The sequence below is a fragment of the Pelophylax lessonae genome (genome assembly GCF_965119305.1).
Source record: "Pelophylax lessonae genome assembly, chromosome: 1".
In the NCBI taxonomy this organism is placed as follows: Eukaryota; Metazoa; Chordata; class Amphibia; order Anura; family Ranidae; genus Pelophylax; species Pelophylax lessonae.
This window is the reverse complement of record NC_138768.1, coordinates 513,708,992-513,725,745: the sequence shown is the minus strand read 5'-3', so window position 1 is coordinate 513,725,745 and position 16,754 is coordinate 513,708,992. Positions and strand designations below refer to the sequence as shown.

Sequence of the window (16,754 nt, the reverse complement as noted above, 5' to 3'; positions counted from 1 at the left end):
AACTTGGTACAGGGATACTATAGGTAGACTGGAGCAAGAAGACTGGAGAAAGAAGACCAGAGGGAGAAGATCGGAGGGAGAAGACCAGAAGGAGAAGACCGAAGAGAGAAGATCGAAGGGAGAGGATTGGAGGGAGATTTTTAATAAAGGACTTCTCAAAACCCACTGGCCCTGGGTTTTTTTTTTTAAACGCCTATGCCACTTGCAGCTGCAAAACGTCTGTGTGTGCATGAGGCCATAAGATAACATGGAGGGGTGTTTTTAGGATGCAAAAAAAAAAAAGTCTGACGCTCTTAAAAGCAGCTGCAAAAACGCCCTGTGTGCATGAGGCCTTAGAATGCCAAACAGCACACAGTGCTCCATATGTTATATACTCCAGTCCACTTTGTACATTATATACAGTATCACCACACTATATACTGTGTCGTATTTTATATACTCATGATTTACAATCATCAAACAGCTGCCCTCTAAATACCACTGTCAACATTTTTTTGTCTTTTGAACCTTTTGTATCCTGCTGGAGGAATGGGCACACATTTACTTGTGAAGAACACAACGGCCATTGTTAAAAGTGCCTTAAAAAGTGTGTATGCGTATTTCGCACTGCCAACAATCAGATTTAAACTTTAATCTGCCATCTGTCATTTTCTGACACCAGTCTGAATCTGCTCAGTTGCTAAGGTGATCATTTTTGAATATGCTTCTGAATAAAGTCTAAGAATTCAATGCGTTTTACAAATGTTGCCAATTACAAGAGCAAACACAGCAAGCAACACAGAAGTGGCCTTGCCTATTTAGCAATATTAAAGGGACAAAAAAAATAAAAATTTAGAGAAATTGGGAATAAAACAAATGTTTAAAAATTGATACTTCCAAGAACATTTGCGGATGTAAGCAGCAAATAAAAAAATATATAAAATAATGAAATCCACATGCCAATGTGCAAGAATGTAACAGTCCTACTTGTGCATGGAACTGAAAGGGTTACCCCCCAGCAGGACAACTCCTGAGTAAGAAAGGATTAGCTGGCCCTCTTGTTATATAGTGGGGGTTGGGGCGAGTCTCTTCAAATATCTAGAGTTGCCTTGGTGCCACAATTGTGTGTGGCATAAAGCAGGGATCCTGTCAATTGTTTGGTCCTTGAAGAGGGGGCCCTGTGCCTGAAGGCAGAGGCGGGTCTCGGAGGTGTACAATCTATCCATGCTGGCTCCAGCTGCACCTTACATTCACAAACATGCAGTGCCATTAGAATTAGGGATTTGTAGAACGTTACTCCAGATTCCATATTTATGTATAGGATCACAACCAAATTAAGAAACTCTATGGATGAATATGTTGTATTGTATATACACGCAGGGCGGTTACTCCACTAGATTGCTCAACATTTAACTACTACAATGTGTTCTGCATATGGTTTTAGTCATTACTGACCAGAGGAATCTAGTTGTTTTAATGCTTCGCTGTATAATGAAACATAGAATAAGGAATGCTCTAATGCCAGAACTCCAGTTTTGCTTGTAAATGCTAATAAGTAAGGTTTTGTTTCTGTAACAACAATTGTGCTGGTTCTCTAGGGATCTCCTAGATCAGTGGTCCTCCACTCCTGTCCTTAGGACCCACTAACAGGCCAGGTTTGCAAGATAACTGAAATACATCACGGGTGATATACATAGGCGTGCGCATGGGGTGTGCCAGGTGTGCCTGGGCACACCCTAATCATCCTATGTGGTGCAGATTCCCCCTGTTTAGACCCCAAAAATTTTGTAAAAAAAATAATAAAAATAAATAAAAATAATTTAAAAATATTAATGAAAAAAACTACATTCACCATCCACTGCCCTACTGACACCAATCTCTGCCTGCGGACACTGTCAGTATATATACACATGCACACACACATATGTGTTTGAGCTTTGGGGTGCACACCCTAATGCATTAGGCTGCGTACACCTATGGTGATATAATTTGCTGCTCAGTGATTGCAGTATTCTAGTCTGCATCTCCCCAATACCTAAAAACTGGCCTGTTAGTGAGTACTGAGGACAGGAGTTGAGATCCACCTGACCTAGATTGTAACAGAACTGGTATTAGGGGACTGAAACATATATAAATAAAATATAAATAAAAATATATACTGTATTTTCCGGCGTATAAGACGACTGGGTGTATGAGACGACCCCCCTATTACATGATCTACCGGTAATACTTATACTTAGGTTACCTTGGAGATATTATACTCAGCATATAAGATGACCTCCCATTTTTGGGGGATTTTTTTGAGGTTCAAAAGTAGTCTTATACGCCAGAAAATACAGTATTTTTAAAATTATATTTTTTCTAATGTCAACAGAATAGGCATTCTTGCCATATTGATTCCATCGCCACTATACAGCACTTGACATTGCCAGCAGTACACTAACTACTAATATAAAATCTAATTCATAGTTACATAGTTAGTCAGGCTGAAAAAAGACACAAGTCCATCTGGCTCAACCAATAAAAACAAAAAAAAAAAAAAGAAGGAAACCCAACCATACAATCCCATATATACAATCTTATACCCACAGTTGATCCAGAGGAAGGCGAAAAAACCCCAGCAAAGCATGATCCAATTTGCTACAGCAGGGGAAAGAAATTCCTTCCAGATTCCTTGAGAGGCAATCAGATATTTCCTGGATCAACTTTAGCTGTAAATATTAGTACCCATTTATATTATGTACACCTAAGAAAGAATCCAGGGCTTTTTTAAAGCAATCTAGTGAGCTGGCCAGAACCACCTCTGGAGGGAGTCTATTCCACATTTTCACAGCTCTTACGGTGAAGATGAAGAAACCTTTCCGTATTTGGAGACTAAATCTGTTTTCCTCTAGACGTAAAGAGTGTCCCCTTGTCCTCTGTGTTGACCTTAAAGTGAACAACCAACAGGACTTCACTATATGGACCCTTATGTATTTGTACATGTTGATCATATCCCCCCTTAATCTTCTCTTCTAAAGAGAGAATAAATTCAGTTCCTCTAATCTTTCCTCATAGCTAAGCTACAATTCATGTAGATCCAAATGCAAACAAACACACATATTATGGAATTGTTAATTATCCAATCTGGCCTGATCATTTCAGCGCTATAACATTTAACCTGATAGGACCTGTTTTTCAACAGAATAGCAAATTTCTTATTTTTTTGCTGTATATCACATTATGAAAGCTAAATAGCCACCAATGATTATTCTGTAGGCTCCAAGAAAAATTTTCATTTTCGCATTAGGTTTACAAAAGCTATTTAAATGCTAATATATTCAACAATATGTTGATACATGCCTTTCCATGGGAGTTTATATCAACCTCCCTACATTAATTAATCATGTTTTTGGAAGGCTTACGTTCTCACTTTCAGAATATCAGCTTTGCAGTTACAAAATTATTTTGGCACAGCCATTCATTTTTACTATGCAGAATATAGTAGTTTATGTTTTTTATAGTAACGTGATGTTTTATTGTTCTTTATGTAGCTATATAGACACTCTACTTGTGTAAAAAAAAAAAAAAACTGAATACTTGTGATATTTATTATTTAAATACAATTATTTAATCTTCAGCATCAATAAAACATTAGACTATACTATTACTGCTAGTTTTTAAGGAAAAACAAAAGTTATAGTACTGAAAAACAGCAATAGGGTATACAAGCCCTAATCATAGCCTGGGTGTTTAAATATCTCATAAAGATTGTATTCAGTCAGTAAAATGTAATAAAATGCACTATATAATAACACTTATGTTGTCCAATGTGGTGCATTAGCAAGCACTGTCTTAGGAAATGCACACCATCATAGACCGTAAAACGCACCTGCACCATTTTCTCAATGCACAGTAGTGCATCACTATGTGTTGTGGTACAATGCAATTTAGGTGGATTCATTTACTGCATTGTTGAGCTATTCAAAATTAACCACTTTAGCCCCGGAGGATTTGGCTGCTCAATGACCAGGCCCTATTTTGCGATTCTGCACTGTGTTACTTTACATACAATTGCGCGGTCATGCGACGCTGTACCCAAACGAAATTGATGTCCTTTTTTCCCCACAAATTGAGCTTTCCTTTGGTGGTATTTGATCCCCTGTGCGATTTTTATTTTTTATAATTTTGAAAAAATTACAATATTTTTCACATTCTTTTATATGAAATTCTCCAAAAAAATGTAAAAATCAAAAGTTTTTAACATTTTAGGCCAATTTGTTTTCTTTTTTTTTTTTTTTTTTTTTACAATTTTAAACTTTATTCAAAAAATTAGAAAAGTCATACATAGTGTAAACAAGGTAAAGTGCTTTAACATGAAGCAAATAAACTTTTTCAGTAACAATTAACATTACTCCCGAGAAATTGAAATATAAAAAAAACCATATAAATGGTACACAGGTTTTCTTGAGTGTGAAAGAAGAAGACAATTGCCAATTTCCATCTACTTCGTAGCATAAAATCCTGAATGCCTGAACTGTACAATTGTCAGAAAATGTGGTTACTGTTCTTGTGAATACAATGAAGATGGACCTAAAAGTGGGGCCATCCAAGATTTTGTGGAGGACAGGTAAAGACAGAAGAAGATGAGAGGAAAGGGAGGAAAATAAAGTGAGAGAGATAGTGAATAAGAGGAGACAGGGAAGGGGGGGGGGGGATGGGGTGAGTTGGAGGGAAAGAACGGGGGGGGGGGGCTTATGTTTAGTCTAAAAATAGTAAAATTTATTATCAGATCTGTGTTCAGTAGTAGTTTCTGAGGTCACTATACTCTCGCGATACAGTAAAGACTTGCCAGGGGGACCATTGCTTTTGGAATACTGTAGATCATTCTTTTCATTTCTGATGGCTAGCATCTCCTCCATTTCATAGATGTAGCCTACTTTAGTAAGCCAATCATTGATTGTGGGCACTTTTTTGGAGTTCCAAGATAAAGGTATCAGGGATTTGGCTGCATTTAGAAGGTGTCGTGTCAGGGATCTTTTATATTTTCTGTAGGGGTATCAATTGAAATGTAAAAGACAGCAGGCCGTGTCCAGGGTCAACTTTGTCTCCGTGATGTGTCTCACCCATTTTATAATGTCCTTCCAGAAATTCTTCAGAACTGCACAGTCCCACCACTATTTGTTTTCTGCTACATATTTTTGGTAAAAAAAATTGCAATAAGCATATTTTGATTGGTTTGCACAAAAGTTATTGCGTCTACTAACTACGGGAAAGATTTATATCATTTTTATATATACATTTTTTTACTAGTAATGGCAACGATCTGAGATTTTTTTTGCAGGACTGCGACATTGCGGCGGACGGACAGATCGGACCCCTAACTGACATTTTTGACACTTTTGGGGGTACCAGTGACATTACTACAGTAATCAGTGTTAAAAATATGCACTGTTACTGTAAAAATTACACTGGCAGGGAAGGGGTTAACAGTATGTGAGATCAAGGGGTTAAATGTGTCCCTAGGGGCATGATTCTAATTGTCAGGGGGCATGGCTTGTGAAGTAATTACAGTGACATGCGATCCTATATAGCAGGATCACATAGCCTCTGTGATCACTTCAGGGAGAATGACAGACGGCTGTGTTTACATCAGCCGTCTGTCCTTCTCTCTCAGCTTCGGGAGATCGTGAGTGGCCGGCGGCCATCGGAGCCGCCTGTCACACGCACTGGCTTCCCAGCTAATGAGCGGGGGCGGGAGCACGCCACCCCCGCCCGCTTGATCCTCTGCCTTAATCTTATAAACAGGCTCCCCTTAGTAAGCTTATAAACAGCCAAGGTGGGATCTCGGTGTCTTCCTGACAGATCCTAGCCCCTGTGCAGGGGTCTCCTCCAGCAGGACTGGACCCAGGAACTCTGTTCTCTGCTGCTCAGGCCTCAGCCTATTTATGAGTTCTCTCACCAACTTCTGGGCACACCTACCCCCAGGGAATGGCTGGAGTCCCATAAATATGCAGGCTGCTTGCTATGTTCTTCCTCCCTCTATACTTCTAGAATCTAGAATCTTCTAGAGGACAGGGAAAAGCAACAGAGCAAACTGTAAAGCAGTATGCATTGCGTACTAGCACATTATATGAAACTTACCTGAAAAGGAACCATCGCATCGACGGAGGCTGCTTCCATCTTCACCATCTTCCTTCCAGGTCCACGGACTTCAGCTGTGTGACTGGACGAAGCCGCGATGACGTCACTCCCACTCGGATTCTGAAAGAACGGTCCAGATGGCCGTTCCTTCAGAGTGCATGCACCAATGACGTCATCGGCTGCATATATAGTAAATATCTCCTAAACAGTGCACGTTTATGAGATATTTACAGCACATATAGGTAAGCCTTAATATAGGTTTACCTATAGGTACAAGTACAACATTGGAGATTACAACCACTTTAACTTACCAAAAAACACACTGCAGTAAGAATGTAATTATATTAATAATAGTAATGTTAAAAATACATTTAACGTTTACAACCCAAAAGAGGATGGAACATACTGTATGCCGTTACTCTTAATTAAAAAAACTGCAGATGACACTCCATATTCTTAGCAAAACCAGACTTGTCAGAAGATGCTACTCTCCTAAAAATCATGAAAAAATGAGTCCCATTGTTAGTGTCAGAGGGTGGAGTAAAAAAAGCTCCATCATCTATGTCATACGGAGTACAATAAACCTCCTCATTGGTGTCAGTGGGAGGAAAATGACCCTCATCTTTGGTGTCAGTGGGAACAAAATGGACCACATCAGTGACGTCTCTAGTGTAACACCAGTCCAGTATTGATTAAATAATGGTGCTTCTTCACCAAATGCAGAATTATACTCTCACTGTTCATTAGGAGATTACTCTACCCTAAAGTCAACATATTTATTATTCTAGGTGCATGAACACACAGTCCTGGGTCCTGCAGGACTGTCCAGTAAGATTTAAGACACTTGGCAACTTGTAGTCTCCTACAAGGTCCATATGACCAGGTGACAATTCAAAAATGCAATTAGGAGCATGGACAGGGGGTTGTGACCCTAAAACAGGAAGTGCAAGAAACAGCACCTTCATGGAAGGGTCACCAGTGTTCTAAAATTTCATTGGACCCGTGAAAATTCCGGACTCTCGTCACTTCCGGTCACTTCCGGTGACGCTCCATCACCACCAGCTGGTGGTGACGGAGCGACACCGGAAGTGACGGTGGTCCGGAATTTTCACGGGTCCAACGAAATTTTAGAACACTGGGTATTATTTTATTTAAAGCTGCAGATTAAAAGGTATTGAAACAGCTTTGGGATTGCGTTAACATGTTAATGATTTTAGGGATTGAGTGTATGTACAGTATATTTTAAGAGAAACTATCAATTGGAGCTTTCAAGAGATATGAGAAGCCAGCAATTTGTGTATGCCTACTATTGGCCAATCAAAACTTAAACATCAGTTTAGGTATTAAGATAGCCAATTTGTCTAAAAATCCAAGACCTTGTTTTTATTTAACTCAGTTTTTTCAGTTAGCTGAAAAATTGTTTTACCATGAACCCCAGATATAAAATCTGAAACTGGCAATTTCTTGGGTCTGTGCTAGATGACAGGGGTCTGTTTAAGTGATATATTGCATAATAGCAGTCTCTGTTTTGAATTTATTCCTTGCTGGAATTTGATTTCATTTTCTTATTCAGCCATGAAATTGGGAAATCCTATTTGTTAAGCTGTCGACCTTTTAGAAGGGAGCAGAAAAGATCTTAACCCCCATAATGCTGAATGGGATTTCACAGTTTTGTATATGGCTTAAACATATCAATTACCTAAAGCAAGATGAAAGAGAGAAGGAGGTGTCATTGTTTTACTGACAACACTCTGCACGGCTTTACAACAATGACCCTCTGCAAAATCATAGAAAACCAGTTCATTTGATCTACGCTTACCACTCCTGCCCATGGGTGCAGCCAAGGCCTGCATACTCCATGGTTAATAATCTCAGCCAGTGCAGTATTATTTCTGGATTCTACATGAGTCACATTCCTCTCTAAATGCAAGTTTATCTAAATGTCATACGGTTATTCATCTGATCAACCTTTCACAATGCAAGTCCTGGAATCTGTGCATGTTCTTGCAGCTGTCTGTTAAAAGCAAAATGATAGATTAACGTTTTCATTGCTTAGTATCATTCTCAATGATTCACACCAGTTTATTGATTTATTGAATTTTCCATTAAAGGACCACTTTAATCAATGCTGTGTAGAACTGATATCTGACTAATTCCAAATGTAATCAAAGCACATTTCTCATTTTTCAACTGGGCACCATTTTGCACAAAAAATAACTGTTTCAGTTGATCAATTTGTTTTGCTTAGAAAATTCTGTATTTGCTGTTTTTGGATGGGACAATGATAAATATGAGAATAAGGTGAGAATCCTTTTACTCAATCTGAATACCTAGGGACTCTTTATAGTAATATAAAAGGAAACAAAATCATGTTTTAGGAACACTAACCTTCTATGGTAACTTGTTGCAGGTCATTGTTCATTTTTGTATTCCTTTACTAAACAGTGAGAGTGGAGAGGGAGAGAAAGAAAGAGAAGGGGAGAAAGAGAGAGAGAGAAAGGGAAAGAGAAAGGGGAAAAGAGAGAGAGAAAGGGGGGGGGGGGAAAGGGGGGGAGAGGGAGAAAGTGTCACGGAACCATGAACCAAACGTACAACAACAGATAAGTGAAAATAAGAAGGCTTTATTGAAAATCAAGCTGTAAAGCAAAAGTCCAAACAGATGGCGAAACCGAAGCAGAGTCCTTGCGAAGCCAGAGGTCAGGAACCAGGAGGGTGGTCAGACGAGGCCGGGATCAGGAACCAACAGGGTAGTCAGACGAAGCCAGGATCAGGAACCAGCAGGGTAGTCAGACGAAGCCAGGAACAGGAACCAGCAGGGTAGTCAGACGAAGCCAGGATCAGGAACCAGAAGCAGCAGCAGTCTTAGAAGCATGTGAACACAGGAGGACCAAGCAAGGAACTGAGGCCACAGACCTCCTATATATATGAGCTAGGCATCCAGCTCCTCCCAGTGGGAAGGAGGAGCCGCAGGGTGGAAGGCTACAAGAAACCCAGAAACCAAGATGGCCGCCAGCACATGTCAAACGAAGGAGAACAGCAAGAAGGTAAGACCATGACAGTACCTCCCCCTCAAGGGCCCCTCCTCCGCGGAGTAAAGAACGGTTTCTGAGGGAAGCGTGCGTGGAAGGCTCGGAGCAAGGCAGGAGCATGGACATCTGCGGAGGGAACCCAGGAACGCTCCTCTGGACCATAACCACGCCAATGAACCAAAAACTGCACCCGACCGCGGACCAGGCGTGAGTCCAGGATATTGCTCACCTCATACTCCTCACGATTGCCCACTCGGACCGGACGAGGCCGAGGAACCGAGGAAGTGAAACGATTACACACCAGTGGCTTCAACAGGGAGACATGAAACACGTTGGAGATCCGCATGCCAGGAGGAAGCGCAAGGGCATAGGCTACCGGGTTTACCCTGCGAAGCACTCGGAAGGGACCAACAAAGCGAGGCGCCAGCTTGGGAGTGGGCACTCGAAGGTTGAAGTTGCGGGTGGACAACCATACACGGTCTCCGGCCTGGTAGGAAGGAGCAGGCGCTCGTCTGCGATCAGCCTGGAGTCTCTGGCGCTGCGCAGAGACCTCAAGAGACTTCTGGATCTGAACCCAAGAAGCACGTAGGACGGAAAGGTGATCCTCCACAGCCGGAATATCCTGGGGAGAGAATACCTCCGGTAACACGGCAGGTTGGAACACATAATTGGCCATGAAGGGAGACGTCCCAGAGGAAGAGTTCACCGCCGTGTTCCTGGCAAACTCAGCCCAAGGCAGGAGGTCAACCCAATTGTCTTGGTGATCGGAGACATAGCAACGAAGGAATTGCTCCAAGGCCTGATTGGATCGTTCTGCGGCCCCATTAGACTGAGGGTGGTAGGCCGAGGAGGAGAGATGAATCCCCAACTGGGAGCAAAAGGCGTGCCAGAACCTGGACACAAACTGACTCCCCCGATCCGACACAATCTCCTTGGGCAAACCGTGCAACCGGAAGACCTCCCTGGCAAAAATCGTGGCCAACTCCTGTGCAGAGGGTAACTTCTCGAGAGGAACACAGTGGCACATTTTGGAAAACCGATCCACAATCATGAGAATGACCGTATGGCCTCGGGATGCAGGGAGGTCCACAATGAAATCCATCCCCAGGTGTGACCATGGGCGCTCCCCGGTGGCTATGGGTTGCAGAAGGCCCAACGGAAGGTGCCGAGGGGACTTACTCTGGGCACAAACGGAGCATGCCGCTACATATGCGGCGATGTCGGAACGTAGGGAAGGCCACCAGAACAGACGTGAAACAGCCCAGGACAGCTGATTCTTTCCAGGATGCCCCGCGGTCTTGGAGTTATGGTAGGTTCGCAGCAACCAAATGCGCAACTCCTCAGGCACAAAACATCTGCCGTTGGGTCTCCCAGAGGGAGCACCAGATTGAGCCGCCAAAATCTGCTCACCCAGGGGAGAGGTCAGGCTGGTGCGAATGGCGGCCAGGATCTGATTCGGAGGTATGACCGAAGTCGGAATTGACTCCTCCCTGGACAGGTCGGAGTACTGCCGTGATAAGGCATCCGCCCTGATGTTCTTGGAACCGGGTAGGTAGGAGACCACGTAATTAAAACGTGACAAGAACAGAGCCCATCTGGCCTGACGTGGTGTCAATCTCTTGGCCTCAGAAAGGTAGGTCAGATTCTTGTGGTCCGTCAGGATGAGGACCGGAACCACCGAACCCTCGAGCAAGTGCCTCCATTCTTTAAGGGCCTGCACGATGGCCAATAACTCCCTGTCACCAATCTGATAGTTGCATTCCGCGGAAGACAGTTTCCGGGAGTAAAACCCACAAGGAAGCAGAGGACCCTCTGGTGTTCTACGCTGAGACAGAAGGGCGCCTACTCCCGTCTCAGACGCGTCCACCTCGAGGACAAAGGGCAACCCAGGGTTGGGATGCGACAGAATCGGAGCCGACACAAAGGCGGACTTTAGAGCCTCAAAAGCTCGGATGGCCTCGGGCGGCCAGACCTGGGAATTACTGCCCTTCCTGGTCAGATCCGTGAGAGGCTTGGCTAGCATGGAAAAGTCCCTGATGAACTTCCGATAATAATTGGCGAAGCCCAAAAAGCGCTGCAGGGAGCGAAGACCACTGGGCTGGGGCCACTGTAAGATAGCCGAAACCTTCTCAGGATCCATGGAGAACCCCTCAGCGGAAATTATGTAACCTAAGAAGGTTACCTGGGATCGGTGAAATTCGCATTTCTCAAGCTTACCGAACAGCTTGTTCTCTCGTAACCGTTGCAACACTCGTCTGACATCCAAAATGTGGGTCTCCATGGATTCAGAATATACCAAGATGTCATCCAAATAGACCACCACACACTGCTGCAACAGGTCACGGAAAACATTGTTGATGAATTCCTGAAAGACTGCGGGCGCATTGCACAACCCAAAGGGCATAACCAAGGATTCATAATGACCGGTCCTGGTGTTAAACGCGGTCTTCCACTCATCGCCCGCCTTGATCCTTACGAGGTTATATGCCGCCCTCAGGTCGAGTTTGGTAAAGACCGTGGCCCTTTTAAGGCGATCGAACAGCTCGGAAATCAAGGGTATCGGGTAAGCGTTCTTGATCGTGATGCGATTGAGACCCCTGTAATCGATGCAAGGCCTCAACTCACCGCCCTTCTTTTTCACAAAGAAAAATCCAGCCCCTGCCGGGGACGAGGATTTGCGAATGTGTCCGCGTGAAAGCGCCTCCTTCACGTACTCCTCCATGGCCTCATTCTCCGCTACCGACAGTGGATAGACTTTGCCACGAGGAGGAACGGCACCAGGTTGTAACTCGATGGCACAATCGTATGGGCGGTGCGGAGGTAGGGCAACCGCGCGCACCTTATCGAATACATCCCGGTACTCCTCGTATTCAGGAGGCAACAGAGAGTCCGAGGAAGTACACAGCAACTTGACAGGCCCATGGATGCAACTAGCCCCACACTGCGGTGACCACGAGAGGATCTCGGCCGATCTCCAATCGAAAGTCGGATTATGCTTCTGGAGCCAGGGGTACCCCAAGACCACCGAGTAGTGTGGAGACGAAATAACCTGGAAGCAGACCGACTCTCTGTGAACGGCACCAATGGCTATCCCCACTGGAAGGGTCTCATGAGTCACGTGTGGCGGCAGAAGGGGTCTGCCGTCTATCGCCTCAAGAGCCAGTGGAGAACCTCGAGCCTGCAGAGGAATGGAATTGGCGGCAGCGAACACACTATCAATGAACAAACCACCAGCACCAGAGTCCACCAACGCCTGGGTCGTCACCGAGCCCCCGACCCAGGAGAGGACAACAGTAATCAGAGGTTTGTCAACACGGGAAACCGGGGACGAGGAGACTCCACCCAAGATCTGCCCCCGACAGGATCTCAGGTGCGAGCGTTTCCCGGACGGTTCGGACATGCCAACCGAAAATGCCCACCGAGACCACAGTACATGCATCGGCCCTCGCGTCTCCGGAGTACCCTCTCCCCCTCGGACAGGCGAGCAAACCCCAGGTGCATGGGTTCACCCCCAGCCAAGTCATCCCCAGGAGGCGTGGGAGGAGAGGGAGGCACGGGTGGGACAGCAAAGGTAGGCGCCAATCTGTTAGGAGGCATCCGCAGACTCTCCTTAAAGGAAGGTCTCTCCCTGAGTCTGGTGTCAATCAAAATCAGGAAAGAAATAAGAGACTCGAGCTCCACTGGTAGGTCCTTAGCTGCAACCTCATCCTTCAAGGCATCCGAGAGACCATGAGAGAAAGCAGCGACCAGAGCCTCATTATTCCAGCCCACCTCTGCTGCCAGGGTACGAAACTCAATGGCGTATTCAGCTACGGATCGTGAACCCTGCCTGATGGACATAAGGAGCTTCGCAGCAGAGGCAGCACGAGCCGGCACATCGAATACCCTCCGAAGAGAAGCAACAAAACCGGAAAACTCGGCAACCACCGGATTGTTGTTCTCCCATAAAGAGCTGGACCAGGCCAAGGCCTTGTCAGAGAGCAGCGAAATTAAGAAGCCCACCTTTGATCTCTCAGTAGGAAAGGCATGTGGCAGCAACTCGAAATAAATGCCCACCTGGTTAAGGAAACCTCGGCACTGAGTTGGCTCTCCCCCAAAGCGCTGTGGAAGGGGGGCAGAACCGGACATACCCCGAAACACCGGAGGCGCAACAACAGGTGTCGGGGTAGACTCTGGCGCAACAACCGGAGCGGCAGTAGGAGCGGGCCCAGGAGCGACAACCGACCCATCGGCAACGGGAGCGAAATGAGCCGTGCGTTCAAGCAGGGTTTGCAACGCCACGGCGAACTGACCCAACAGGAAATCCTGCTGATCAAGTCTGGCAACCAGCGTGAGTAGTGAGGATGGCCCTGTACCGTCAGAATTCATGGCTTGGTCCTAATGTCACGGAACCATGAACCAAACGTACAACAACAGATAAGTGAAAATAAGAAGGCTTTATTGAAAATCAAGCTGTAAAGCAAAAGTCCAAACAGATGGCGAAACCGAAGCAGAGTCCTTGCGAAGCCAGAGGTCAGGAACCAGGAGGGTGGTCAGACGAGGCCGGGATCAGGAACCAGCAGGGTAGTCAGACGAAGCCAGGATCAGGAACCAGCAGGGTAGTCAGACGAAGCCAGGAACAGGAACCAGCAGGGTAGTCAGACGAAGCCAGGATCAGGAACCAGAAGCAGCAGCAGTCTTAGAAGCATGTGAACACAGGAGGACCAAGCAAGGAACTGAGGCCACAGACCTCCTATATATATGAGCTAGGCATCCAGCTCCTCCCAGTGGGAAGGAGGAGCCGCAGGGTGGAAGGCTACAAGAAACCCAGAAACCAAGATGGCCGCCAGCACATGTCAAACGAAGGAGAACAGCAAGAAGGTAAGACCATGACAGAAAGGGAGAGAGAGAGAGAATGGGAGAGAGAAAGAGAGAGAGAGAGAAAGGGGAGAGAGAGAAAAGTAGAGAGAAAGAGAAAGGGAGAAGAGAGAGAGAAAGGGGGGGGGGAGAGGGAGAGAAAGAGAGAGAGGGGAGGGGGGAGAGAAAGGGAGAGAGGGGGAGAGAGAGAGAGAGAGAGAAAGGGAGAGAAGGGGGGAGAGAGAGGCAGAGAGAGAGGGGGAGGGAAACGGAGAAAGAGAGAAAGGGAGGGAGAGAAACGGAGGGAGAGAAAGAGAGGGTGAGAAAGAAATAGAAGGGAGAGAGAGAGAGAAAGGGAGAGAGAGAGAGGGAGAAGGAGAGAGAGAAAGGCAGAGAGAGAGAGAGAAAGGGGAAGATAGAGCGAGAAAAGGGGGAGGGAGAGAGGGGGGAGAGAGAAAAGGGGGGAGAAGGGGGGGAGAGAGAAAGAGGGAGAGAGAGAGAAAGGGAGGGAGAGAGAAAGAGAGAGGGGAGAGAGAGTGAGAGAAGTAGAGAGGGAGAGAAAGAGAGAGAGGGGAGGGGGGAGAGAAAAAGAGAAAAAGGAGAGAGAGAAAGAAAAAAGGAGCGAGAGAGAGAGAGAGAAAGGGAATGAGAGAGAAAGGGGGGGGGAGAGGCAGAGAGAAAGAGAGAGAAGGGGGAGGGAAAGGGAGAAAGCGAGAAAGGGAGAAAGAGATAGAAAGGGGGAGAGAGAGAGGGGGGATTGGAGAGAAAGGGAGAGAGAGAGAGGGAGGGAATGAGAAAGAAAGAGAGGGAGAAAGAGAGAGAGAAAGGGACTGAGAGAGAAAGGGAGAGAGAGAGAGGGAAAAAGGGAGACAGAGAGAGAGAAAGGCAGAGAAAGAGGAAGGAAGGACTTAACGTAACCTTTATTTTATCCTTATAGACTTCTATCATAATGTATAATTATCCTATTCAATTAAAAGAATACAACCTTTTCTTTTTTGCAAGAGTAATCTATTTAACAGAATGCTAAAACTATACTAGATTCACTTATAAGGAGTGGTGGGTTTCCCTGCTGTGCACACTATCTGCAGTTAGTGAACATTATTTTTTCGAAAGTAGTGACACTCAATAAATATTTGATTTTAGGGATAATTTACACCACAATCCCATAGTGTATAGTTCCGCAAGCATATTAACATGCTTTTGTAATGCGCTTGCAGTGTGGTATTTGGCATCATTTTTTTCCATCTCAATAAAAAATCTATATTTACTATGCAAGTGTTTTCTCTCATGTTTACATGCGTTCCATTGCATTTACACATTTTAATGTGTTCAGGTGTGAAAGAATGCATTCTGCTGTAATTTGTGTGAAAGCACTAGAACTGAACCCAATGATGTGAACTAGGGTCATTATTAAACATTGATTTTACTGTACATACGTTTAGGATATGTTTAAAAAAAAAATGCACCAGACTGCATTTGGTATAAACGAGCCCTTATGTTGTCTGGGAAAGTTTACATTATCTCCCATACGTAAACATATCAGAAACCAGCAGAACTAAACACACTTTGGAAAAAAAAACGTAAACATGTAATTATTCGAGAAGGTAAAACACCCAATCAGAGTTCACTTTTCTGTCATTTGAAACAAGCTCAGTATGCTGGGTATCGGTTGCCCCTGCTTTGCAATTCAGCTGTGTTCTTTGTATATTTTATTGAGTTTACCCTTTTGTAGAACACATAGCTGCTGTTTAGATCAGTGCCATCTTAAGATCATTAAAGGGCCCCGGGAAATGCAGTGCACTGGGGCCCCGCCTACACAATCACCCACGAGAATAAAAATGCAAATTATCAATAAGGTGATATTTATTGGTACAGCAGTGCCAGGCTTATGACAGCTTCCAAGTTTGGTGGCTGGGTCCAGTGAACACACACACGGACAGGAGTCAGACTCGACTGTCCTGTATGTGCCTGTTCCTGTGGAGGCGGATAGGCTTTCCTGCAGTTGTGGGCTCCCCCTCCACGGCCCAAGTGGCCTGACAGCAGCGCAGGGCCGACAGGCGCTTGCCACCTGCTAAGTTAGGCGGCGGGATGCACACGGGAATCGGGACTAATGCTTGGCTGGGGCTGGGTCACAGGGAAGGTGGGGCCCCCCAGGCAAGTGGGGCCCCCAGGCATCTGCCCAGTGTGCCCATTCGGTAAGATGGCCCTGGTTTAGATAAATTATTGACTGATACCTGGAAAATTGTGTAGGAGCAGTTTGCTTGCTGAATTGAAGAATACCCAAAGCTGTGTACTTGATTGCATTCAAAATGATTAAAAACAATTGGCATTTTAACCCTTATAATCTTAGACTGCATTTTGTGCAGATTATATACATATGCTGAAATGAATATGTGTGCATGGTCAAACTGAAAAGACCCATTAGAGACGAGCAAAGCACCATGAAACCATATACGGTACAACTAATACCCGCCTAGGAACTCAGGTTACATTTGGCCATCTTAGCCTATCTTTTCCGTCCATCTCATCTGCTTTTCTTGCCCTGGACATAAACATTTGCATGTGTTCTTTTCAATACTTTTTAAATTTACTCCTCGGTTTCTGCAAGATGGGGAGGACTGGAAGGCTAAACCATGGTGAGAATCGCGACCCTTGCTGTGTCCGTGGAATTAGGGAAACTTACTGTTTTTGTAATACCAAATTGTTTTAAGGCACATTAGCAAGTACCATAATGTTATAAGCAATTTTTTTTAACTTTTCACCAAAATATTACTAAATCTATTGTGT

At 44.9% G+C, this 16,754-nt stretch overlaps 1 protein-coding gene across 1 annotated transcript in view; it reads right to left on the bottom strand.

The window, feature by feature from the left end:
• Positions 1 to 6,150, bottom strand: part of LOC309547322 (uncharacterized protein) — a gene marked incomplete at both ends in the record, with an annotated part of 145,206 nt that extends 139,056 nt beyond the window's left edge. Inside the window, one exon of the mRNA XM_082247156.1 lies at positions 6,103 to 6,150. Within this exon, the coding sequence (XP_082103282.1) occupies positions 6,103 to 6,150 (48 nt within the window). The remainder of the gene's footprint in view (positions 1 to 6,102) is intronic.
• Positions 6,151 to 16,754: the final 10,604 nt, after the last annotated feature.